At 46.7% G+C, this 27,841-nt stretch overlaps 1 protein-coding gene across 2 annotated transcripts in view; it reads left to right on the forward strand.

The window, feature by feature from the left end:
* PABIR2 (PABIR family member 2) overlaps positions 1 to 27,841 on the forward strand; it is an 812,224-nt gene that overhangs the window by 171,162 nt on the left and 613,221 nt on the right. For both annotated transcript variants that reach the window (XM_069612821.1, XM_069612822.1), the window contains exon 3: positions 10,472 to 10,531. In XM_069612821.1, the coding sequence (XP_069468922.1) occupies positions 10,472 to 10,531 (60 nt within the window). The remainder of the gene's footprint in view (positions 1 to 10,471; positions 10,532 to 27,841) is intronic.

Consider the following 27,841-nt stretch of genomic DNA (forward strand, 5'->3'; position numbering starts at 1 on the left):
AATCAGGGAGTCTTTTATATTTTAAGACACCCTCCACATTTGACACCAATCTGCTGTACAGAGTTTTGTTTTTTAAATGTCGCCAGGTTTGCCATTACCCTCTCATAGTTTAAACCATACAAATGTAATAACATTCTGCAGTTAGAAATGTGCCAATCCGGATTACTTTGGGGCCTGGGCAATCCCGGGGATGTAGGTAGTTCTCTGGTAAATTCACCACTTGTTTAATCGAACCTTAATGGGGTTAATGTGTAGATGTATTCTTAATGGGCCACTGGGAAAACCTTGATCACTTAATTTCTTCTAAAGAGTTCCTCGATTGACCCGGTCGAATTCTAATGAGAGGTCTATTGTGGCAGCAAAGATATTTATATTGGTATTTTCCCGAGCTAATTCCTGAATTTTGTCATCTGCATATTCTGTACAAGTTGTATCAACTCCTGCACTAAAACCAACTTGATTCAGGCAGAGCATATTATTTTCATTGGCCCAAAAGGTTAGTTCCTGTAGCAAGCTAGAAGCAACCATTTTTAATCAACATCCAATAAAGTTATTGGACGATAATCCGATGGAGCCAATCGACATACCGTTTAAAAAAAAAATGGGTACTACATGCGACTGCTTTCAAGTAGATATACATTTAGGAAAATGTATTTTTATGGATAGATCGACACATTTTAGAGTACATTCATTAATGAAAACCCTTTGCATGAGTAATATTCATATTGCCTTGATTTATAGGAATTGAGCACTCCTAAATTACAGTTCTGTGTTGACCTTAACTTAAAAGATCAATGTGTTTTCCTAAAATAGGTTGTTTAATTCCTAAGGTACATGCTTCTACAGGGCCAAATCAAAAGAATACAAATACTGTACTTTTTTGGGGTTGTCCAGTTAGTCAAGATGTTGACACGTTGGGTTCTTGTACCATAACTTTGAATAAGCTAGGTCTAGTAGTATATTAGCTTTTATAGTTCATCAGTAGGTGGCCATAAAGAGCCCCCCCCAAGATATCTGTTTGGGTAATGGGATTGTTTTCAGTCTGTTCTTAATTTAAGAGAACAATACAGATTTTCCATACATTCGTTACAGAAAGTCATGATTCTATTAAAGACTATGAGGCGATAGATTACGCTCTCACTTCTCTTTACTTACTCGAGCAGCAATTTAACCAACAAACATGAAAAACAAATAACCAACAAAAACTGCAAATCCCAACAAAACCATTGCATTTGTAGTCCGTTTTTCATAGGTTGTCCCAATCACGTGACTTCACCGTCCAATTGCACCTCTCCTATCCTCTATAACACTAACTGTCCTCGTAGTCCTTCCTCTTTCTTTTGCTGAACGAAAATCCAAACTTGCGCCCCAACCGGTAGACGACTTTAACTTCCCCTTGTTTTCTTCTCAAGGCGTTGTTTTCTGCTCCGTCCCTGCTGAAACAAATATAAACCATTACCAATCTCATCATGAACGGGTGGGAAATTGCATAACAAGAACATTACCATAACATCAATACAACATCACATTATTTTCCAAATACCATATGTACACATTTTATTGTAGCAATTGAAATTGGGTGGAATAATCTTTCGCCTCTGAGTCTTTAATAGAATCATGACTTTCTGTAACGACATAGAATACAGATTTTCCATACATTCAAGACTCTGAGGCTCACATTATGCTCGTTTAAAGCTTACTTGCCACCAACGACGCTACTTGTTCTACCGGCCTAAAATAAAAATTCTTAAACGTTTCCTCATTAGACCAGTCTGCCGCCTTCAAAATATCTTCTAGGCGGGCTCCTGCCATAAAGGCAGACCACGCCATAGCACCCCTTGTGGAATGTGCCCAAACTGACCTACATCTATACCTGCCTTTGTCATGCACCACCTTACCCATCTATACAAGGTGGCTGATGCTACCGCTTTAAAAGGCTCCCTAATAGCTATCAGCAGTTGATATTCCCCATTAGGTCTCACCCTATTCGCTCTGTCTTCATACACTTTCAAACGTCTAACTGGACACAATTTAGGTTTCCCCGGAAAGGCCATATACTCAACCAATTTAAAGTTTGTCTTTGTTCTCTTCTCTATATAAATTACTACTCCTGAAGGTGAAAAGGATTTCCTATTTACCTCTAAAGCCTTCACATCGGACACTCTCTTGCATGAAATCAAACATACCGGAGTAGTTAACTTAGCCCACAGTGCTTTCCTGGACAAATACTCATTGTCTGGCCAAGTCTCAAACATCTTAAATACCACACTCGCATCCCAAAAATGAGAATATTTAGGTGTGGGTGGTCTCATGCATCTGATCCCTTTCAGGAGCCTACATACCAGAAGGTGCTCACCTACTGGCTTACCCTCAATGTACACATGACCTGCCGATATCGCCGATCTATAATTGTTAATAGTCCTGTAAGACTTTGCCTGCGCTGCTAAAAAATTCACTATGTGAACTACATCTGTTCGTATGGGATCCACCTTTCTCTCCATACACCAATCACTCCACTTACTCCATGCCACTCTATAGGCCTTCCCGGTAGCTGGGGCCCATGACTCTCATTATTAAACTCTTGAGCCGTCCCTGAAAGTCCTGGTTTAGACCAATTTTTCCTGAAATCGCCCATGCTATGAGGTTCAAATTCCCTGACCTCACCAAAGGGCGGGTTTCTCCTGTTGGATTTAACAATATGTCCTCTCTGCGTGGCAACAGAATTGGATCTTCGTAAGACAATTCTAGAAGGTCTGGAAACCAAGCCGGACCTCTCCAGTCTGGTGTCACTAGAACCACCGTACCTTCTTGTCGCCTTATTTGCGCTACTGTGCGCGCTATTATGGCGAACGGAGGGAAAGCATATTCTTTTGCTGGTCCCCAAACCTGGAGAAATGCATCTGTCGCTGTCGCTTCCGGATCCGGTCTCCAGCTGTAAAACCTGGAGATCTTCCTGTTCAATCTGGACGCAAAAAGATCTGTCTGACACAGACCCCTGCGATGCATTATCTCCTCAAATACTGAGTTGTCGAGTTGCCAATCGCTGGAGTCCCTCAAGTATCTCGAATTCCAATCTGCTACCAGATTGAGATCTCCTGGAAGGTGTTCCGCTCTCACAGTGATTCCCTTCTGGAGGTATATCTGCCAAAACTCTTTGGCCATCTCTGTCAACACCTTCAATCTCGTTGCGCCCAGTCGATTTATATATGACTGCCGAAACATTGTCCATCTTTAATAGAATGGCACAATTCATTCCTTCCCGAGTCCAACACGGGACTGTGAAGGATCCCGCCAGAAGCTCCAGACAGTTGATGTGCAGACTCAGCTCCTCACTGACCATCTCCCCCCTGCGATTGGTCTCCACATCTTGCTCCCCATCCCCATCGACTGACATCCGACTATCACCAGGTCCAGGGATGAGCCAAATATCGCCCTGCCATTCCATGCCTCCATGTGGTATTACCACCATTGCAGTTCCAACCTCGCCTCCTGGGACATAACCACCTTCTGTTTGTAAGATAGACCTCTCCTGAGATGATCTATCTTCAGCCTCTGCAATGCTCTGTAGTGCAGAGGTCCTGGGAATATCGCTTGAATTGATGATGTCAGACGACCTACCAATCTTGCTATTTCCCTCAATGAAATGTTTTGTCATCCTACATTTTATCTCCTTCTTTATTGAATTCACTTTCCCTAATGGTAGTTTGAGAGAACCCTTTGTTATCTCTAAACTGAAGCCTAGGAATTCCATTTCCTTCACTGGCTCTAATTCAGATTTCTCCCAGTTTATCAAAAACCCCCAGTTGTAGCAACAAAACTGTAGTTATCCGAACCTGCTCTATCAGAATCTCCCTGTCCTGACGCATCAGGCATATATCGTCCAGATAAATAATCATCTTGATCCCCTGCTCTCTCAGGTATCTTACTACTGGTTTTAACTGCTTGGTGAAGCACCATGGAGTTGACGCCAGACCAAATGGAAGACATTTGAACTCCCATTTCTGTCCTTTCCATAAAAACTGTAATAGCCTCCTCTGACCCCTTTGACTCGGAATCGTTGTATGCATCTCTGAGATCTATCCTTGCCAACCATCTCCCTTCTGGAGGGCATCTCTTAAAAGATGAATCCCTTCCATCCTGAAGTGCCTGTACACTAGAAAATAATTCAATCCTTTTAGATTGATCACCGGTCTTACCTTGTTTTTCCCTTTCACTAAAAACAGATTGATTATGAAACCTCCCAGACCTTCTGAGGCTGGACCTATTGCGTTCTTTACCTTGAATAACTCTACCTCTGTCTAGAAGCTCTTGGTCTTGTTTGCTGAAACTTATCTGCTTTGGCAAGATTACTTGATATGGTTCTCGCCAGAACGCCAACTGAAAACCTTGCATAGTCTGTCTCACCCACGCACCTGAGGACAACTCCTCCCATTTTTCTACATGTAACTCCACTCTCCCTCCTACTGGAGGAATACTCCCATCCGCCTTTTCTACTGTTTTTACTTCTCTCACCTGAATTATTCTGGTGCTGTTGTATATTATTGCTTCTCCAACCTCTACCCCTGCCTCTTCCCCTGGAAGGGAAGAAAGGGTTGGACCTTCGATCTTCTTGTTTAGATCTGTCTCTATAGGACCCTCTATATAGGCCACGGCTGGACGAGCGGCCCTTTCCTCCTCCAGCCCTGTCAACATTTTTTCGACCAAATATTTTCTTCAAGGAAGATTGAGCTCTGTCCATAGACACATATGTGCTGGTAAACTTTGCCATATCCTTAATAAACAGGTCCCCAAACAGCTTGCCCTTCGCTGCCATCGCCTGTTCTGATGTCTCCATTTCACCCAGCCTGGTGTCCAATTTCATTAAAATGGACCGCCTCCTCTCAGTGGCCAGCGCTGTATTAGCGTTACCCAACAGGCAGAGAGTCCTCTGTGCCCAACCAGCCACAATGTCCAGATCCATGGGCTCCTTTGTAAGTGATTTCAATCCAGCACTCCAACTAAGTCAATGCCTAGTATGGAATGCCCAATGGAAACCCTTAGAGCATAAGACATCGTGGAAGACAGCCGCAAAGGAAGGCTACAGAGACTGACCACCTAACTAGACCCAGACGAAACCTAGACCTACACTCTCCCGCTCTTACGCACCGGACGAACACAGCCAGACTGGCAGACGCATCTAGATAGACGTTGGCCTGCGTCGCATGTGGATAGGACTGTTCGAAGGATAACACGCCCGCGCCTAGGAAACGTGAATGCTAGCTTATGCCATAATCAAAGCCGTGAACACCAACCTGCGTGGCGTTCGGATGGAGTTGTGAACGCTAGCTTGCCCACTCCTGGACCGATCTCTAAACACTAGCCTGCGCCACGACCAGATAAAAGTGTGAATGTTGGCATGATCACACCAGTATGGAGCCCCGATCATTGGCCTGCGCCGCGCCTAGATGGGAATGCGAGGGCCAACAAGTGCCACTCTCGCCAGAACCCCGAGTACTAGCATTGGTAAAGGTCAGGACACCCACTAACCAATAAGCTCAAACTCTGCATACTTATCTCACTCAAAAACTCACACAACCATCTCTCGCACAACAAACCGCACGCACTTCACAACACTGCAACAACACATAAACCGGAACAACAGCACACGTGGACTGACTCCAATCTGATACCTGCACCAAAGCTCATCACCCGGTGTATACTGAGTTGAAGCTGCCAACAGCACACCACTTCTCTCACTATCCTACTCCCTTCTTCAACCTACTAACCCATCCTACCTTTATCGTTTGCAGATCCGCCTGGGGACCAATTCTGTTGGTGACGGTGCGCGGTACAAATACCTTTAACATTTATATATTTTTATGTCAAAAGTTTGTTTAATTCTGGATGATGTACCCTTATATAACGCCCCTATCTTTGAATTCCCCCGGTCTCACTGAACCAAGAAATAGGTTTGTTTTGCAAATTAAAAGATTTATTTGAAGAATTGAACAATATATAGATTATACTTTTATGAATATGAATAATACCTGAATATCCCACTTATGAATATGAACTATGATCAGCAATGGGTAATATTACAATATCAACAATCTCTTTAATCAATTAGGAGTAGGAATAGGAAGAATAATCTAGCAGAGAATACTTTGTAGGGGTTCAAGAAAATGCAATGATAGGAAAGAATGCAACACAGAAATAAAACTTGATATGACTTCAATCAAAAGACAATACGATCACTCTTTCCCCGGTTACTACTCACTCCCCCCAACATGCAATAGGACGATATGGAATGAGGGCACACAGGTTTCAGGAATAACAATCAACAATGCAGTTCAATCCCAATTCCCCCAGCAAGCTTAGAGAGAACAGGTATGATTTTAAAACGGGTCAATTGTTTTTAAATGTGGTTTGAATTGAATGGGAAAAATGCTAAAAATTATTTTAATTCGCTAAATGAAATTCAAAACTAGTGAGAGTTGCTTTGGATTGGTTCAGGTCAACACTAGCAATGATTATAGAATGATTAGCAGATGGAAAACGAAATTCAGAAGTAGAAAGCAAGAAATAGCTATTTTACATGTTGTGAATTTGAGCCAAATTGCAAATTTGCAGCAATTTTTCCGCGTGCGGGAAACGCGATTGCGGTAAAACTATAAGGAATTGGAATGTCGTTTTGGGTTAGTTTGAAAGCTGAGGATGTTAGCTACAAAATGATGTTTCTAGGACGTATGGTTCAAAAGTTGGAGGTTTTTGTGAAGGTAGATTTTTCAGAAACAGATTTCAAAATGAAAGATGCGCATTAAAGATTAGGAACCAAGATGGACTTATACTAAGGAGCTATGAAAGTACAAGATACCCAACGGGACAACCACCAGAACAGGACGCCTTTCGCTCCGATTGCTGTGCACCAGGACACTTGACTTTCTTCAGAAAATATCAGCGCACAGATGATTATCGCTACAATTATTACAGACTATATGAGAAGAATTCAGGATGGACACAAGATTCTATAATGCAGTTCTGGATAGGTTGAAATGGATTGAATAGGATTACTTTAAATTAAGAGATGACTATGGACAGTTCTAGACTAAATACTCACTCCTATGGCTTTGGAATGGAATGGGCCCGTCAAAGATCTGGTCAAGGGTTTGGACTTCACTCGCCACCGGACAGGATCAGGGCACCTGGACTCTGCTCTCAGCAAGGCACGCTGGTCTCCGCGGCCTCTTGGACTGGACCTGATGGGTTCTGGGTTACAGCTCTGCTGGACTGGTCGGGATCTTGGGTTCTAGCACGGGTTCTTGGCCAGAAGCAAAACAGCTCAGCCAGGCTGTTGGATTTTGTGGTGCCCCTTGGAAGTTTAGGGATTAACATCAGGTTTGCAAGATTTTTAAAGGCCTGATGAAAAGGGTTCAGCTTTTTGGATTAGGTTCTAGAGCCTGGTTCTAGAGCCTGGTTCTAGAGCCTGGTTCTAGAGCCTGGTTCTGGCGTCTGGTTCTGGCGTCTGGATCTTCCTACAGGGTGCTTCGCCAGGGGACCAGTTGAGTGAGAAAGTGTCTGCTGTGTTCCCACTGACATAGGCAAAAGTGGATGGCGGCCTATTCAGATTTTTTTACTGCGCACTTTGTGGTGATTTTTAGAGGGCAGCATGCTTTTCGGCGGCCATTCTGATGTTTCTGCTGCAAGCAATGCACAGTAATGTTGCAGGGCCTGGACTAGTGGGTTGAAACATCCCACACCTTCTTAGCTTTTGCTTCTTCTGCCAGATTTTTGTAATCGGCCCCAACATGTCCCACAATTTATCTCGACAGGACCTCCAGAACCTTTCAGTGCCTCTCTTCACATCCCTGCCATATCTGCCTAGGAACGTGAGGATCCTGTCGTCAATCTCTGGGGTCTGTTACCCCGTCCGGAACCCTCGGTCTCGGGCATTCCGCCTTGTGCTTCTTGCTTGCCTACTCATCAGGGCCCTCAACCGTCTCCTGATATATTCCGCAATCTTTTCTGGAGGGTCCCACTCATTGGACCTTGGATGCACCAGGTTGTCTGGGTCAATCTCATCTTTCAGTGGGTCCTCCTCTTCCCTCCTATCTTTTTTGCTTTTAGGCTCCCATTCGTCCTCATCTGGGAAGGCCTGAGGTTCTGATGTACTGCATTTCTCAGATTTTGAACTGCTTCTGCAGTAATCATAATCATCAGACTCACTTGAGCTTGTGACTCGTCTCTCATTAGACCTCGTCTTCCTTTTCCCCGCTCTGGATCTGCGAGGTGAACCCGAGGGGGTCTGGGCGCTACGGTCCCTGCAGGTTGTATTACCCCCCCTCTTGTTTCCTGTGCGCCTTGCCCTGCGACAAAGCAGCCAGGTCCCGTAATATGCCCCTATATCTATGGGGCCTCTCTGCCCCTCTCTCTATGGGGCCTCTCGGCACTCTCCATTCTTTGAATTGCTTCGCTCATGCGCAAGCCGCTTATGTGAGGACCTTCTGATCCTTCTGAGTAATGACTCATCTTGTTGCAGTGCCTGAGTAAATGTATATGCAGTTTACTTGGGATGCCCTCGTCAAAATATATTTATCAGTAGCTAGGCGAGTCTCAGTATATGCTAGCAGTTTGTCTTGGGACTGAGCCCGTCAATGAGATATTTAACAATATCCTTAATGTCTCCTCCCTAGCAGGCAGAACAATGAGGGGTCTATTCAACTTTACCTGGGCTGGGCCCGTTATTTATGTTGTGGGCAGCAGTGTCTATTCCAGCCTGCGGTGCCACTTTTAGCCACCAGGTGGCACCTGCAGACTATCTAGTAGAGCTTCTCCTCGCTCTCCTCGACAAAGCTGTACCCGTGGAATTCGGCTGCTTAACATATATTCCGATCGTTTGTTTGATCTTTTTGTCTCCACACGACACTATAAGCTTCCACCACTCTGTCACACTAAGTTCGCAATGGCGCCGGAACCAAAAGGCCCCGTCGCGCCGTTGCGAACTTCCGAATGCATTGCCTCCAACAAGGTGAGAGAGACGCGGGAACGAAAATCCTGTTGCATCCTCCCCCGTGGATATGTTCCGCAAATTCACTCTAACACGCTGCGTGCTTTTGTAAACTAACCGCGCGTGCACCTACCCAGTCCTAGTATTATAACATTTACATATATCACATTCATATAAAGATAAAGAAATGAATGCACTTATCTCGGCTGCTCGAGCAGCAAAGAAAGAGGAAGGACTATGAGGACAGTTAGTGTTATAGAGGATAGGAGAGGTGTAATTGGACGGTGAAGTCACGTGATTGGAACAACCTATGAAAAACGGACTACAAATGGGATGGTTTTGTTGGGATTTGTAGTTTTTGTTGGTTGTTTTTCATATTTGTTGGTTAAATTGCTGCTCGAGTAAGTAAAGAGAAGTGAGAGCATAATCTGAGCCTCCGAGTCTTGACATAGAATTACGTACTTATGCTGGAACTCTTAATAGAGACTCAAGCTGCTGCTGTGTGTTGACCAGGTGTTGTTGGCCTCTGTAGACGGTCTAATTTCTAATTGTAAAAGTTTTTGTTGGTTATCGATGGCTGGCAATAGTTTAAAACGTCGTACACAAAATATTGTGCAAAAAATGCAATTTAATGGAGTTTACCACTTGAAGGCATACTGCGAGGTTAGTCAAAGTTATACAGGGGGCTTCTCATTCGTGTGCCATGTCAACCAACACCTTTTTAAATATTGAGAAAAACAAAGGGATATTTGCAGTCCAAACCACTAGATGGCAGAATATGCTCATTGTGGAAATGTACCTTGGCTCGCTGCACGCACAGAAGCGATGGTCAATCATATTATCTACACCTTCCATTTCGCTTCATATTGCCCATGTTACATTTTTGAATACATTAAGGCTAGTATCTGTATGAGTTGCACATTTGAATTTGAGTCTAAAGTTGTCAATAGTTTTAACCATGACCATGTTAATCTTTTTTCTTTACATGTTGATTGTCATGTCGTTTTGTATTATGCAAATTTTATCTTAAATTATTGAATATTTGATTAAGTTCAGCTAAATCAATAAAAAAAAGGAAATGTAAAACGTGTGAAGCTGAAAATCTATTGTGACAAGATGGAACTTTGTTTTACATATTGCAATACGTTGTGGCTTCTTGTTTTTAATGTCTCCCAGTGCATTGTGCAACGCTTTTTTTTTCATTGTACTTTTTGCTTCAAATTGCCAGCATTACAATAGTTCTGTGCCAACTGGCGAGCATTGCACATAGCAGCAAACGCCCAAAAGAGCGCTTCAAGCTCTGTCCCGATGCACTATTAGAAACTGCCTTAGTAAACCAATTAAATTGTTTAATAGTTTTAATGGTTGTTTGAGCTACATCTGGCATGTTTTATTTTTATAACCTTTTGTAATGAGTAGCATTTGATTGACTGCTGGGCGCTGGTTGCTCTCGGAATTTTGAATCGTGTGCCAATTCTTTCTTTTTAGTTGCCATCGTCGTCTTCTCCAATTCGAATTTCCAGCAGCAGACTCGATCAGCTCAAACGAGTAAGTGACCTTTCACCTTCTAGCATACAATGTTTTGGGACTTGATATAATGTGCTTGTTCATGTTTGTATTTTAACAATTCCGATCAGTCAAAGACAATGTCTTTTAATATTTCTCTGTGGGGCACCCCATTCCCCAATATAAAATGGCAAAGCTCTTTTCGACGACTATTTACAGGCTGCAGATACAGGATTGATGTCTTTCGCCCAAAAAACATGAATGGTATGAATTTTTGTTTTGATGTAAAACATGAACATTGTTACAATCTTTTGTTTAAAAATGTTTTTTTTTTTTAAATTGTAATCAGTGTTATTAAAAATGTAATATATATAAATATATTTGAGACTTGTGGATTCGGGGCAGGACGTTTAGGCGTGACCAATTTGGTGTCTGTTCTGACGCGGCTGTTTTGCTGCAGGTCTCCTTTCGGCACAGACACCTTGTGGATACATTTGAAAGTTCTGCACAGACCTAGCAAAATACATGGCAGTGACCGTTTTCTTGTGGTTATGGTATTCTTTTTCTTCGATTAGAGCCCTATTTTCTGCATAAAAGCTTGCGAAAAGCTTTTTATAAGAAGTGTATTCCCAACACCTCCAGGTTAATTAGGTTTACACTTAAAAATAAAGCGAAGGGAGCAAGCGAAGGAAAGAATGGATAGAGCAGAGCAATAAGGGGTAGGAGGAAGGAAGGAAGGAAGGAAGTGACGTCCGTTATAGTGGAGAGAGAAGGAAGGCAGGAAGGTCGGTTATAGGGGCGAAGGAAGGACGTGAGAGCGGGAGGTCGTTTGCATGTTCCAGTGACCAGGACTCTCATGATTGGCCTCCCATACCCCTGTTCTGGGTGTTACCCATTTCATTTTGTACAGTGCTCCATTTCATTTGCGATCTAGGCTTGTTTTGTATTTTCCTGGGAGGATAGCTCAGCGGCAAAGTGCTCGCCTTGGAAGCAAGACGACACGAAGCAACACAGGCTCGATCCCCGGATCTGCGCTTAGGAACCTCTGGGTATTTAAGCTCGTTATAAACACACAACTAAGACAAACAACTATGCAACTAAAAACAAAGAATTCCTGTAACAGCGCCTCGATGCCCGGGGGCTGTGTGAGCTCTTTAAAAATGCAAATAAATAAAATAATAAAAATAACTGAAAAGTGTGAAAAATAGAATGCTAGTGATGCATACCATTCAATCTCAAACAAAGGAAGAGTATTAATCCATAACCAACATTCACATTTATACCCACAGACACAGTATGTACCTAGACATCACCATATATACCAAAAAATATATCGGGTGTATGTCCTAAAACTGTTTCACATAACATATTTTATTGTTAAATACTCAAAGCAACAAAATCCTGACACAAAAATCTAAAACACATAAAAAGCATATGCACATGTTACAATACAATATACAAAACGCATAAAAAGTTTTTGTTAAAAAACCAGGAAACAATAATTAGAACCGGAAAAGGCACAGAGCCAAATTAATTGTTGTTGCTCAACACTGTACTCATCATAGCCCGACTTATATAAGTTTCTGTCCTGAATGTTTTGTAATAACTGGACATTTCTCAGGGGAAATCATGTATCTTGTGCTTTGACGTGGCGTTCTTTTTCCACTCAAGATTCTAATTCTTAATTTCAATAATGGTACTCCAAAATCTGTAGGTAAAACAAACATACACAAACATATCAATATGTGGGCATCAAAGGTTTAGACTACTTCACCTAGCCCTAACTGTCAATACCAAAAGGGTAAAACAATTAGGAAAACATTTTTGTATCTCTACCTGTAACACGTATCCCATGGGTATAATTCTCTTAGGCCGTATAAGGATAGTACTCCTTAGTTCCATCCACAATGGTCATCACATCCAACAAGGTCCACTTCAGTGAGTGTAAAAAGAACGCCACGTCAAAGCACAAGATACATGATTGCCCCTGAGGAATGTCCAGTTATTACATAACATTCAGGACAGAAACTAATCTTCTCGGGACTTTCAGGTTGCAGCTTGTGCTGACGCAGGTTGGAACACCAGAGGTGAGCACAATGTGGAAGACAGCACAGAGGCTGGCAGAGAGACCGGACCAAGAGAAACTTGCTTCTTTATTGCTATGGGCAGCTGTAGCCACCAGATACAAAGGAAGATAAAGCAAGAACCAAACTGCTAATGGGACACACCCCCCAGTCAGCAAGCCGAAGGAGAAGACGACGGAAGGACACAAAGAATACCAGAGCTGTTCTGTAAACCCTGAGAGAGCAAGTGGGTTAACGGAGCGCTTGAGAGCGAGTGTCACGTATCATTAACACCGCGGAAAAGCCCAATTAAAGTAATTGGAGGAACTGACACAAATACGGACAGTGCTAAGGAAGGGTCAGTGACCTAAATCTTGTAAAGAGAGATTAGTTTAGTTTCTTTATTTGTACCGCACGCCGAACCCTGAGGTAACTGGCACCGGAGACTTAAATCAGGTTACAACAAATTATAGACAAACATACATGAAAATGACAATAAGTGCAGGTGATGCAGCAGTGGATAAAGAGTCAGGCAGTAGAAGAGTTCTTGTTGGCAAGACAGGACTTTGTTTGTTTGTTTATTTATTTGGTATGGCGCGCAAAACTCAGTGGTAACAAGGGCGCAACAGAGGACAGGAAGATAAGGTTACATAAAAACTTAGTTACAAGATAGGCACATATTTACAAGTATACATACAGTAAATTACATTTTGGCAGGTCAGTTTAAAGGATATACATATATATAGTCGAGTTGGCTATGGTTTGTTAGTATGAGGGTACGCAGATCGGTCGTAGGGGTCATTGGATCGTAACCAGGTGAGAATGTTTCGCCTAAAGCTGTGGTAAGATTGGTCTGCTCTGGTGTTGAGTGGAAGGGCATTCCAGTGTTGCGATGCCATGACAGGGAAACTATACTGCCGCCCGTTTTCTTTTGTCTAAATTTGGGTACCTGAAGGCGGTGAGAGTTAATCGTTCTGATGGGGCGCGTGGAGGTCTTTTTTACTATTCTGGCTGCAAGATGGGGGGGCTGCATTCTTTAGGCATTTGAAAGTAAGTGATGCTGTTTTAAGAGAGATGCGGTCGCAGATTTTGAGCCATTTGTGGTCTCTTCTTTGTTGGAGATGTGTTCCTTAGAGGGTAGGTTGAAGGCTGTTCTGAGTGCGTTGTTTTGCAGAGTTTGGAGTTTGTTGAGTATATATTTGTTGGCTCCTTATGTATATGGCATTACAATAATCAAGTCTGGAGAGTATTAGGGCATTAGCGATGATGATGCAGCTAGCTTGGGAGAGGAATGCTCTGCTTGCTCTGATTAGCTTGCACGTGTATGCGGAAGAGGATGCTAGTGAGTTTACTTGTTTATTTAGTGACATGGCTGAGTCTAGGTGAAAGCCTAAGGTTTTCCCTGTTTGGCAGCTGTAATGGTATTACCATCAATGTTGAACGCTTTGTAACTGGGGCTAAGTTTTTTTTAGGTTGGCGTTGGAGCCAAGGAGCAGGATTTCGGTTTTCTCATCGTTCAGACATAGGCCATGTGTGGCCATCCATGCCTGAATGATGAGATATATATTGTTTACCAAGGCCATATCTGAGTCGAAGTTGCCCGAAAGGGGTATGAGGATCTGGGTGTCGTCTGCATAATTAGTGTATGTGACACCCAGTCTGTCCAACTTGTCAAATAAGGGCTTGGTAAAGATGTTGTAAAGGGTAGGGGAGACACTGGTTATAGCTCTGAAGGTGCAAAAGCATGGTTCTGCTCTGAGTTTCACAGGTATAGTGTTCCATAGTTTGACTACTAGGACCTGGAAGCTGGAACCGCCTGCTTTTTTTTAGGGAAAATTTAGGGATGGATAGGCAATGAGATTCTCGTTGGTCTGGCTGAAATCTGCTTCTCCAGCATGGGGTCTGGCATGGATTCACATGCTCATGAATATTCGAGTGTGCCCGTGGGCCAGCACCCAACGGTCGGTGGAGATGGACTCCCACACACTGACTAATTTCACCAGCCGGCCTCCCACCGAGGTGCTTGGACGGGGGCCCGACTTCACGGCCGGTTCAATCTTGCTTCGCCGAGGCCTTGCCGCCTTGGCGACGACGTCATCGGGCCGTGCTGCGGCCTCTGTAGGCCTCTTGCAACGATGAGCGGGCCGCTTGGCGGTACGACGAGGAACCACCACAAATCCTTTGGAGGCACCTTGAGACTTGCCTCAGGGGTCCAAAAGGACAGCCGTCGTCAATGGAGAGAACCAAGGCCCGGGCCATCTCGGCCTCCACCTTGAAGGCCCTCAGTGACTCGTCCACTGCCTTTCCGAACAGGTTGTTCCCGTCGAAGGGCATGTCTAGTACCCTGGACTGAACGGCCCGACAGAAATCGGTGGCCTTGAGCCAACCGCATCGGCGAAGGCAAACACTGTTGCCCATCTGTCGAAACCCGGTGTCGCCGATGTCTGCGGCCACCATGATGACACCTCGCCTGACTGTAGGATTTCAAGGGCCTCCGCCCTCTTATCTGGCAGGAAATCCAGGAGGGGAGCAATCTTAAACCCCAGCTCCCTGTCATAGCGCGCCACGATCGCGAGGGCTTTGGCCACTTTGATGGTCGTCGCCGCCGACAAGCTGCCTCGTTGTCCCATGGCGTCCAGCCTCTTTCCCTCGCCATCTGGTGGGGAAGTGGAAGTTGATCCCGTCGCCCCTGTCGATTTCTTCTTGTCCGCTGCGGAGACCACTGAAACCAGGAACGGCTGAGGTCTAAGGCACATCGCGGCCGAATCCGGGACCCAGTACTATTTCTCATACCGGCCCCTCTTCGCAGGAGCCGTGGACGGGTTCTTGAGCAGCAACAGTCCTTCCTCCCAGATGTCATCCAGTAACGGTACTGAGAGGATGGTTTTCCTCTTGGCCTCCCGTCGTTGGTAGAGGAAACCCTCCTTATGCTTTTTGTGACAAAGCTGGAAACGTTCCAATGCCCTGGCGATCATGGCGTGAAAGGAGCCAATTTCGTCAGGAGGGGAGGCCCAGGCAGGGGGTGATGGGAGATCCGCCCTGTCACCACCGTCATCGTCCGTCCCTGTTGTCTCCGTTCCCGTCTCATCCCTCGGTGAGGGGGAAGGAGGTGAAGGCTGGAAAGGAGGGCGAGGATGGATTTGCCTCCTCTTGTTCAGTGGGCTTCACGACGGTCCAGGCGCCGCTAGATCGCCCGCTGGGGGGGGTAAGGGCAACCTTGTCATAATCTCCATACACAGCGTCTTGATGGACATCAAGATTGCTCCTGAGTTGTCCTGTGGCATCGGCATCGGTTGCGACAGCTCGGTAGTGGGGTCCTCCGTCTCCTCCACGGCCCGTGGCTCCTTGTCTGCTCCACCGTCGCTCTCTACGTCTGCCTCGTCAGGATCCCTCCCGTAGGACCTGACATCCTCGAACCGCTTGTCCAGGATCTTTGCGACGCCAGCCAGCTCATCTTCGGAGGTATCTGTGTACATTATGGCTGCCGCCCCCCTGCCCCCCCCAACCCCTCACCGTCCCGCCTCCCCCTTTTTCTCCTCCCGGGGTTTCACGGGGTTCTTCTCGATAGGCTGAAAAGATGGTTCCCTCCGGGGTGGCAGGGAAACTCTAGGCCCGGCAGTCGTCTCCACTGGGTAGCCAGGGCCGCCACGATTCCTTCGGTCGAGGCCTTAGCCGGGTGAATCAGGACCTTTGCGACCTTGGGCGTGCCCGAGGCCTTCACCTTGGGGTGAGGGTCGCTGCATCGCTCCCCCATGGCTGTCGCCATCGGGATCGACCAGGGCTTCTCCCGAAGCTTACCCGGGTTCTCCAACTTCCTCTTCAACGAGCCAGAGCGTTGACTCGTGGTTGATGGCGTCAGTGACATTGCGCTCTGCCTGGCAGCCAAGGAGCCCGAACAATTGGCGATCCTGGTGCCCGTGGACTCGCAGTGCTTTGGCTTTTGTTAGGCCCCCGTCGCCGGAGCGCCCTCAAAGGTCTTAGAAGACCGCTCAGACTTCTTCCTCTTCTCACCTGCTGCTGGGCTCTTCCCCTCCAGCCAGTTGGTGAGTCGAACACGACGATCCTTCATTGTCCGTTGGGACATGTTCTTACAAAACGCACAGTCCTTCTCTTGTCCTGGGCCATGACCACACAGGGTAGGCCTCAAAGATCTTCCGGAATCCTCCAAGAAGAAAACTCGATGAAAATTCACCCTTGAGGGGCGTAGAAAAATTCCTAAACAGGTCCCCATTGATCGGAAGTATAATCGGTGGAGCGTGAGGCTCGATTGACCAAAAATAGAGTAAACTCTTCGAAAAAACACTAAACGCAGTAAAGGCTCGAGCGCTATAGCACGAGGACTCCCAAAACGTGTGGTAAAAATCTGAAGATGGCTGCCAGAGGAGGGGCCTAGGTAGAGGGCAGTCATTGGCTGGAGGCAGTATGACCCAGAGACCGGTGATTGATTATTAGTAGAAAGACAGTTCAGAAACAAAACTGAAACTGATTTTTTCTTTACCAAGGATTCCCAGCCTGATGACGGGGAATAATCATGAGCATTTGAATCCATGCCAGACCCATGGTGGAGAACAACAGTGCTGCACTTGTCTGGCAAGTACTTGTGGGGGGTGGGGTGGGGGGGTGTCATTAGAGAGGCACTTGTGGACGATGACAAGCGATCTGAGAGTGATTCTGTCTCGTACTGGGAATCAGTGGGCATCTCGTCTAAAGCTGGAGATGTGAGAGTGTCGCGTGATACTCCGAGCCGCTCTGAGGGCATTATTCTGTAGCACCTACAATTTGTTCAGGTTGCGTTCTGAGGTGCCAAGGAAGAGAGTATTGCAGTAATCGATTTTTGAGAGTACTAGTGCTCTGACTAGGGTAATGCAGCTAGAACGGCGAGAGGAAAGCCTTGCAGGCATTGATTAGCTTATTTGTGTAGGCAGTGGAGGAGGCTGTGGCGTTTACATGTTTTTTGAGCGAGTGTGTGGAATCCAAGTAAACGCCTAGGGTTTTGATTTCTTTGGCCACAGTGATGAGGTTACCATCTATGTTGATGGAAGCGTAACAGGGGTCCAGTTTGTTTAGCCGTGGTTGGGATACGACGAGAAGAAGCTCTGTTTTCTCGTCGTTGAGGCAAAGGATGTGTTCTGCCATCCAGGCTTGGATCTCCAGGTAGAGGTTGTTAATCCGTGTGGAGTCCTCTTCATAGCAGCCCAAGAGGATGATGAGAACCTGTGTGTCGGCATAATTTGTGTAAGTGACGGCCAGGTTATCTAGTCGGTCGAACAGTAGTTTTGTGAAGATATTGTATAAGGTTGGCGAAATGCACAAACCCGGGGGGACGCCACAGTGGTTGGGGATGGGGTGGGCTGAAGCCCCAAGTGAGAAGACCCGGGTGGGTCGGTTGGCAAGGAAGGATTGGACCAAGGTGGTCGCCTGACCGGAGAAAGCAGCTGACGCCGCCAGGTGTTCTGTTAGGATCTGATGGTCAACGAGGTCGAAGGCTGCCGAGAGGTCGAGCAGCAGGAGAATGGCTAGGTTACCCTTGTCCTTTGCCTCGTCCATCTGAATTTTTAGGTCCAGAAGGGCTGTCTCGGTTCCGTTCCTTGGCCTGAATCCAAATTGTCTGAGGCCCAGAAGGTTATTCTCTTCCAGATGCTTCTGGATTTGCAGGTAGGCCACTCCGAGATCTTTTAGGATGAAAGGGACTGTGGTGATTGGCCTATAATTAGTGGGGTTGTTGGGGTCAAGGTTTTTTTTTTTTTTTTAGGAGGGGCATGACCCATGCTTCCTTGAGGCTGCAGGGGACTGAGCTCGTTTTGAAGGAGGAGTTGATTAGGGCCGTTATAAACTGGGCAAGATCATTAGCGCCTTCCTGAATGATGGAGGCTGGGCAGGAGCCCCTTTTGGCATCTGGACATCTTGAGGCCTTTGATGATGATTTCCACTTCATTCGTTGAGACAGGGGCGAAAGAAAAGGGGGGGCATGTTGGAGTTTTAGGATTATAAGGATTATATAATGATGTAGAGTTCGCTTTTTTGGGCAGGCTGGTCTTTTATTTGTTCTATTCTAGATTGTAGCATGGTAATTTTGTCTGCTAGAGCTTTTTGGATTCTCTCACACCAATCTGCATCTTTCACGCAGGTTTCTGTAGGTGTGGAGGGTGAGTCAAGTTCCCTGAGGATATTGAAGAGGTAATTTGTTCTTGATTTGGCATTGTCGATTCTATTGTCATATGTCTCTTTTTTGGCCAAGAGGATGGCTGTTTTGTAAGTGGTAGCCGGAACCGTGAATAGTGCTTTGTTGGCCAGGTTGGATGTTTTTCTCCAGACGGATTCTTCCACCCGTTTGATGTTCCAAAGGATTTTAAGCTCCGGAGTGAACCATTTGTTCAAGTGGGCTGCCGGTTTGGCTTTGGTAAGTTTGATAGGGGCGATGATATCAACTGCTGATTCCAGAGTTTTGTTGTAGAGGTCAGCAAGTTGATCCACATCCAAGTTGGTGTATTTTTCGGGGGCCAAGATATTGTGGATTAGAGGGTGAAGACTATGCATCGTGATCTTGCGGTTATTCCTAGAGAGGGTTTGCGGGAGGCTCGTCGGTATGGTGTTCGGCTGCACCTTCCTTGGATGGAGAAGGAAATTACATGGTGGTCCGACTAGGCAATAGGTTCATTCTTAAGGATGGAGGTGGTGCTGGTGTGCTCTGCCAAACAATTCAAGGTTCTGACTTTGTGTTGGGGTTGTGACTCTGTGCTTGAACCCTAGTTGGGAGATAGTATTTTCTAGGGACAGCGCATTAGCGTCATTGGGATCGCCGAGGCCCACTTTAAGTCCACAAGTAGGATGGCTTGTGATCTGTTTTTAGTATTGTTAATGAGGAGGTCGGAAATGTCTTCCTCAAATGAGGAGATGAGGCCTGGAGGTCTATAAATGAGGTGCATAAGGATAGTTTGTGTCACAGAGAGTTGGAGCTTAACTGTAAGGAGTTCAGCGGACTGGAAGCTTGGTGGTAGGGTTGCTCTAAGACCTAGGGATGTTCTGGCGATAAAGGCAACTCCTCCCCCTTTACCTGAATCTCTGTTGTTCCTTAATATTGAGTAGCCCTCAGGGATGTCAAGGGACAGAGCTGGGCCAGCTGCCTGATGCAGCCAGGTTTCTGTAATAGCCAGGAAGTGAAGGTTATTAGCGGAGATAAAGTCTGCAATGTCGAGCCCGTGGGCACTAGTGACTGAGCATTGATGACCTCTGATCAAATGGTGTTCAGCTATGCTGCTGGGTGTTTTTGGTGGATTGTCCAAGATATGCTTAGGGTTAAGGGGAGGGAGCCGGGAGCCAAGTCTCAGATTTCTGTCCTTCACTGGGCATGGGTTAAATGGTGTGGGTGGTGCCGCAAATCGGCAGATCCATTCTAGTGGGCTGAGTGGTTGGCTGGGTAAGGATGCCCGATTAGGGTCTTCATGGGCCAAGGTAATGGTTGGTGTGAGGGATGGGCGAGATAGCGGAGGAGGGAGACCTTTGGGTAGGAGGTAGGGAAATGAGTCTGTATTGAGTAGAAGTAGTAAAGTGGCTAGAGTTAGTGTGGGTCTGCAGAGGGCTGCGGTGTACACAGGGGAGTTTGTTCGAGACAATTCCCTTAAATACAGAGGATGTGGGTAAGGTAGATAAGGAGCGGCAGGCACAAATTGCTAAGGGTTGCAATAGGCTGCAGAAAGTCAAAGCATTTAAAGACAGGTAGTACGTTCAGTAGGGAGCAATAGGCAAATTCTAGTCAGTAGGCTGCGGTGCCATAATCATTAGGGTGCAGCGTGCTGTGCACATACAATGTTTTAGGAACAGATGGCACATTCAGTAATAAGCAATAGGCTAGTCCCAATTAGGGCACGTGATGGGCAAATACAATGTACTTAGGCGCGTACAAATACAGACAGTGTGAAGAAAGAGTCTGTGAACCAAAGCTTGGAAAAGGACATTGACACAAATACGACCAGTGTTGAGGAAGGGTCAGTGACTCAATATTTGAAAAGGAGTTGATACCAATAAGAACTTTTCTGAGAAAGGGCTGGTGACCCAATACTAGAAAAGCATTATTTCTTGGATATGAGAGAGAGTGAGAACAGAAAAGCTCTAGCAGGATAGTGAAACGGGCAAACAGTGAGTCTGGGAACCACACCCAAGAAACAGAATTGTGATATCCTGGCAGGAGAGGGAACTAGGAGTGCAAAGATAAGTAAAGCTGAAACCATGGAAGAGTGAGAAGAAATTTCAAATGGAAGACCCATACCTCTTTTGAGGATCAGTGATAGTCGCAATACCCTGGCAAGAGAGTACACCAGGGGTAAAAAGAGGGACCGTCAAAGGAAAAGCAAAGAACCATACCCCTTTAAGCTTAATTGAGATAAAGAGTGGGATAAACTGAAGATTCAAAAGAGCTGTGTGTTTAAAAGATTCAAGGGAAGGCTTATCCCCCTAGAATAACCTTTTACCGTATTAATTTATTGGATGGTGAAAAACAGAAGGAACAAAGGGAAAGTTATTTTCCTTAAAATTGTGGAAGCATAATAAGTGGAGAAACCCAACGGAGTGACCCCCTTGAAAATGTGAATTGGAATATTGTATAAAGACAGACGCAAGGAGAGAACCCATTGAAACAGTGGAATTTATTTTAACTTTTTTTTCAGAAGTACCGGACAGACCGTGAAAGACCAGAAGAAGCATAGAGGAAGGGAGAACCCCTTCCTCTCATAGAACTTTTTAAGTCCTTTGTTTTCGACACCTTAGAACTTCGTTTTTAACTCTGATAGAAAGCTTAAAGTGCATATCTTAGAAAGATCCCCCGGTACACATTGTTTTGAGTCTAGCGTGTATGGGTCCATTTAGGGTTTTTGGACACGGGACTCTTTGGTTTAACATCCGGACACAGGCGTTCATTAGTTTTGTTGAGGCAGTGACACCCCTGCTAGACATAGGGACAGGTAGGATTTCCCAAACCCTTCTTATTTGTACGATAAAGGTCCTATTTCAAACTGAAATTGTTACTGTGTCCGAGTCTTACTCTTGATCCCTTACAGTAGATTTTAGATGTACAATACAATAGCTTTTTAAGTACAATAGGTGAGGAGAGGGGGGGGGATCAAGATCTTCTTTTTGCCTTGATTAAGGTTCAGCCAATTATCACACATCCACTTCTTAATGCGCCAAAGTAGTTGTATGTTGGAGATGTTGGGTTCGACAGATAAACCTAGATGGAAGAGAAGTTGAGTAGTTTTCGAAAACTGCTCTGAGCTGCTTCTGTACAGCATGTAGTCGTTTGCCATATACATTTTAGCCCTGCCTTGTTGGATGAAGGGAGTGTGCAGACCTGTGCCCATTTTCCACTTTCTTGGAAAAGTTTTCATTTTATTTAGCTTGTGTCTTTGTCTTGCGTGTTCGTTCTCCCCTTGCCCGGCACCTTGCAACCTTGTTAGGCAGAATCCTGTGCAGTGCCCTTAGGGACTACTACACACATTTAAGACTACAGGAGGTGATACAAGTTTTACCTTTGGTACAAGCCTGTACTACTATGTCAGAGTGGTAGCAGTGGTGGAGCAGCCAGGCTTATCTCAAGAGTATATGAGCAGTAGCAGAGATTACACAAAGGGACCACAATTACTGTGACTGAAGCAAACACTGACTCAAGGTTTCAGGTATAAAAATACAAGTACATTTATTTTTAAACCATTCGTTATAAACACAACACTTCTATTAAACTTCAATAAAAACCACACGTTAAATATACTACAACTAACCAATCCACTTTGTACAGTAAGTCTCAAAGTAAGTACCCTGTGTTGGAAGGAACCAGTGTTAGGCACAAAACACGTTACCGCGAATACGATTGCGATCACTTTTTGACAGTTCGGTCTATTAAACAACCGCGTATCCGTGACATGAAATGCTACCGGGGCAAAAACAAACTTAGCACCTGAGATAACCAGAGGGAGTTGGAGGCAAAAATCACAGGCAATATTTTGGTTAGGCAGGCAGAATCAAGAAACACTCAAAGACAGGAGTTCAAAAGTCAAAGGGCCGGAGCCAGGGTCGAAAGACACCAGGGCCAGTTGCCGAAGATCACACAGTCCGACAGTTCATGATTCAACGTAGCCAAAAGTACTTTGATATTGTCAATGTTCGGAAGGAAAAGTTATAAGAAGGAGGGAAGACAAGGGCAAGCAGCCGTCGTCCTCTCCGCTTCTCTTCGGTTCCTTGTAGTTCCAGTGGCGACTCTCTGACTTCTAGCCCAAGAGACCTGTCTTTTATGCGAAAAAACCCCATTCACGCAGCCTGGCTGTCAATCACCCAGCAGGGGGGTTGTCCAGCCCGGACAACTACCCTGGCCAATCATGACAAAGTGCGACTTGGGTTTGCTAGGCTATCCTGTGCAGGGGGTGACTACACCCCTCCCTCACATTCAGCCCACCTAGACACCCAGGCACCTTGAGGAGGGCTTCTGGGCAGAAGCCCACCAAAAGACAGTGAACAAAGAAGGCAAACCTAGTTTGCCACGCAAAGTAAAACACAAGAAGGACTTTAACAAAAAGAAATAGCGAATAAACCCAACCGGAGCCAAGAGAAAGACGATTTGGTCAAGCGGGTTTATGTTCGAGGCTAATATAATAGCCAAGAACAGTACCACGTTTATCTAATATAATCGCAGTAGAAAAGTTAGGGTAGATACCACTGCCACCAGCCAAGTCTAAATGTTAAAAGAGCGAAACAATGCTCTAGGAGGTACGGATAAAAAGGGATACGAGTTAACCCTTTCCAGTACTCCATGGAAGATGGGGTATACCGGATCTGTGGTAGATTGACTAAGTAAAGTTAATGGTAACTTTACCCTTTTCTTGGGAACGGTAGTCGCCTCAGAAATTGAGTCGAGGGAAGCCTCAAAGACAACCCTGTGCCACAGCACTGAAGGTGCTGTGTGACATACAAAAAGAAGGGGGCTACTGAAGTGGTGTACTTCAGAGTCCACAATCACAAAAACAGGTAGAAACACATAGCAAAACCCAGGTAAGAGTGGGGGAAAAGCTCTCACTCTTACCAAGTAGAAAAAAAAACTCCAGAAGTCCAGCAAAGCTGCTGGGGAGACTCACTAGGTGAGGGAAATTAGCCATAAATGAGAATTCTCTCTAACAGACCTCTCCCCTGTTCTCGCCCTAAGCTCAGTGATTGGGCCTAGCAGCCTGTAGTTACATCGACAAGGGTTTCCTCTCCCCCATAGACATGTGCATCCAAGCTATTTTAGCTCTTGCTAGCGGATGAGGTGAGTGTGCAGCCCTGAGCCCATTTTCCCACTTCTTAAGAAAAGTGTTCATTTTACTAAGCGCCACTGCCCGGACAGCACTCAGCTAAGGGCCCCAAGGCAAATTTTTAGTTTCAAAGGGATTGGTTCCTCCGACGTATTCCACATCTATGACGGGTAATCACCACAGCTGTGCTGCTTCGGAAAATTTTCTGCGTCAATGACGTCGATACGCTGTTGTCGAGGGCCTCTGTCGAGCCGGCGTCACCGGGTTGTTATAAGTAGGACGTACAACGCCCATAGCCTCAGTTCGGTTTTTTCCGCAAACGTGTTTGTGTTACGCTCACCTGGCTCCCACAGAGGCGTCGATCTGGACTGGACTACTGCGGTCTCCACCAATGTGACGCGTAGGGCCGAGATGACGGACTGGACTGGCCCACCTAGCTTCGTTTGCTTGGCCCGTAGGAATATTCTTCTGCAAATGGAGAAAGGGAATTAACCACCCGTGGAGTTGAGCGTAAATCCCCCCAACCCCGCTGTTCTCCCCACTGATCACCTTGGATGTCACCTCTTATAGTCTCACCTGATGATTTGAAAAGATGAGCTCTCCATCCTGCATTGAGCGCAGGGGCGCGTAGATAACCAGTTGCTTCACTGGCTCGAAGGGATTGGTGAGTTCCAGGACAACATGGACTCTGATATTCCCGGCAAAACGCCGTAAGTATGTAGTTCGTAAGAGTTCAAATGCCTGACTTTCACTCTTGTCCGATTCCTTGCAGGTTGCAGCTTGACCCTACTGAAGAGTTCCTCGTGGCAACCAGTAATGTTCTGGTAAGGATTTGTATTATCCAACACAGTTCGATAAAATAATGTCCATATGTAACCTGTTGCTTTCTCCCTTATTCAGGCGCTGAGAGAAAGTATGAAGACTCGGGGAATAATGCCTCCGGCGGTAAAATCAGGTAAGTCTTTTGTGGTGAGGAGGGTTCCCCTTGTTAGTCCCTTGTTTCACTTTGCTGTCCTTTTGTTTCCCCTTAGGGGCCGGGGTTCAGCTAGGATGCAGTGGAAGCTGTGACGACCCGTGAAGAAGAATAGTACCGCCGGTGGTACAATCAGGTAAGTCTATGGTGGGTATTCTGTGTATTCCCTTGGCTCACCTTGCTGCTCTTGTCTTCTCCTTAGGTGCGGTGAAATGTGAAGATGCTGCGAAGGCCGGTGAGATCAGCGCGGCGCTGCAGCAGGCTCGAAGGCGCGATGGATCGGGAATTCAGGTAAGGATCAAAGGTATTGCTCTTGTTCTAACCTTTTCTCCTTCTTTCTCCCTTTTTCTAGGAGCTCCAAACTCGAGGCGGGCGTGGCAGAAGACTGGATGCAGACTTGCAGGCACAGTGAGCGTTACGCTGCTGGATGCAGAATAACGCGAAGCGTGTGCTGCTCTTCGGGTGTGGTTTAAATTGCCTCCAAAGTAGTCCCAGGTAAGTATTCCTCCCCAGCCCCACCCGAGTAAAAAAATAGTCCCTAGGTAAAATAGTCCCTTCCAAGCCTTGTTTGGCTTGGAGCTCTTGCAGCATGGTCTGCATCAGGTAAGTTTGCAGCATGGTCTGCATCAGGTAAGTTTTGATCTATGAGCCTGGCGCCTATGGCGCCAGGACTGACTCTCCATAAGAGCCTGGCGCCATAGGCGCCAGGACTGCACACAAATAGCCCCTAGCGGGGGTTGTTGGGCTTGCTTGGGGTAACTTGATGCCTGCTTCCGGGGTTGCTGGACTTGGTCTGGGTCCCCAGGGGTAGGCATCATGACAGCTTGCTTCGGAGATCTCGCCGCACCTCGGTTCTTCTGAGTACTTCTATCGGTTCTTCAAACTTGTTTGTTTGTGAAGATATCATGTCTTCGTCTTCTACCCCGCGGCCAGGTTTCAAGAAGTGTCGGGACTGCGGTTCCAACATGTCGCTGACAGACCCGCACGACGCCTGCCTCTGGTGCCTCGGTGAGGACCATGCCACAGATGATTGTGACGATTGCTAGTCGTTGACATCGAAGGCCTTGTGGGAGCGAAAGAAGCTTTCTGTCAGTAGGGTGTCCAAGCCCCGAAAGTCAAAACCACTGGGCTTTCGAATGACGATTCAAGAGGCGACACTCGTCGGCGCAAGTCCAGGGGGGGTCTCGGTCCCGGAGTGGGCCCCGCCACTCCTCTGCCTCTTTGAGGCACTCACGGAAGCGCCGTCACCGGTCGCCTTCCCCGTCCTCGTCAGTGGACTCCTGGAAGCATTCTTCTCCTGCAGAATGGGATGCATTTCGTATGGAGATGATGGCGATTCTCCAATCGCAGGGCTCCGTTCCGTTCGTGCCTTCGAAAGAAGCCGGCAGGGAACGTGCTAGGGCCGCCGTTCGCATGCTTTTGGGCTCGGGCAGTCAGCGCGATCAACGGGAGGCTTCGAGGTCCTGATCGAACAAGGTGGATCGCTCTAGCCATGCCCACTCCAGGTCCCGGTCCTCAACGCCCTTGAGATCGGTGGATCATGTGAGGTCTTCTAAGAAGACATCGACGCCATTGGCGCCATGTTCGTCGAGGGACTCTCTCGAGGCTCCGCCTCCGAGGAAGTCAGACGCCATCGGCGCTGAGGCCGTCGAAGGACACTCTCGGGGCTCTGCCCTCGAGGCTTGTGTCGCAGCCATCGGCGCCACGCTTGACGTCGACCTGAATCCGTCGACACCCTCGATGCCTTTTGTGGAGGCTATACCGGAGGTACCCCGTGTGCCGGTGGAAACTCCGAGGAAGGCCTTGAAGAAGTCAGTAAGGCCTGTATTTGAGCCTTTTTCTGTGCCCTCTTCCAGGGATTTGTTCCAGCCTCTGGATTATATGTCTGAGGTGGAGGAAGGGTCTGAGGAAGGTTTGGTTCCTGATGACCTGTTATCTGGTCAAAGCCAGTTGGTAGACCTGCGTCAGTCTTTGCACGATGCCAGTGGTCTTGATACCTCCCCGGAGGTTGAGTTTGGCAGGCCTGAGCCTGGTACGCATGCTGAATCTTCGTACAGGCGACTCAGGTTGAGGGTGACAGAGTACTTGGGGTGGTCTGCGCCACCAGTGGATTTTCTGCAGGATGACCTGATGGATATCCTTGACCAAGGTCCACCCACTGACCCGGTGCTGCCATTTCATATGGCTTTACAGCGAAGGGTGGCGGCGGCTTGGACTGCTCCGGAGAGTCTTCCGGCAGTGAGCAAGTCTTTGCAGAAAAAATACTGTCCAGCCAGTAGCGACCCCTGCTACTCGACTACGCACCCCACTCCGGAGAGTTTGGTGGTGCAGGCGGTTACGGCCCCAGCAAAGCAGGTGTCGTACCCTACCATCCCTCCTGAAAGGGACGACAAGCGTTTTGATGGTTGGGCGAAGAAAGTGTTTTCTTCAGGGGGTATGGCTTTACAGGCAGCCAACTCCATGTGTGCCTTAGCACGTTTCACTCACACTCTGTGGCCTTGTGTGTCTTTGGCGGCTGAACATATTCCCGAAGGGGAGGAACGGGATGGTTTTCTTGCTCTCGTTCAGGATGGCAAGGATGCCATGTGTGAATCCGTTCACTCTTGTCTAGACATGGCAGATTGTGTCAGCTGGTCCATGGCGGCGAGCACCGCAATGGGCAGATTTGCGTGGTTGCGGAAGTCGGGGTTTGCTCCTGACGTACAAGCCCGACTTCTCAACATGCCCTTTGATGGTGAACATCTTTTTTGCAGCAGGGCTGACTAGAGCCTTGAGAGGTTGCAGACCTCCAAAGCTGCAGCAAAGTCGTTGAGCGCTGAGTACCAGAGGTGGAAAACAAGGTACTCGAGCTGCCAAGGCCACTCAGGCAGTTGCCTCTTTGCCCTCAGTCACTGCCGCTTCCGCTCAGTTATGAGGCCATTTTCTCATGGTTCGCCGGTTAAGGGAGGGCTGGCGCAGCATCTTGTAGAATGGCTTGCCATTACTTCAGATGTGTGGGTTAGGGAGATAATAGCCCACAGCTACTGTCTTCACTTCCTGCAGA

Source organism: Ambystoma mexicanum, chromosome 5p, assembly GCF_040938575.1.
Source record: "Ambystoma mexicanum isolate Mex_15411 chromosome 5p, UKY_AmexF1_1, whole genome shotgun sequence".
In the NCBI taxonomy this organism is placed as follows: domain Eukaryota; kingdom Metazoa; phylum Chordata; class Amphibia; order Caudata; family Ambystomatidae; genus Ambystoma; species Ambystoma mexicanum.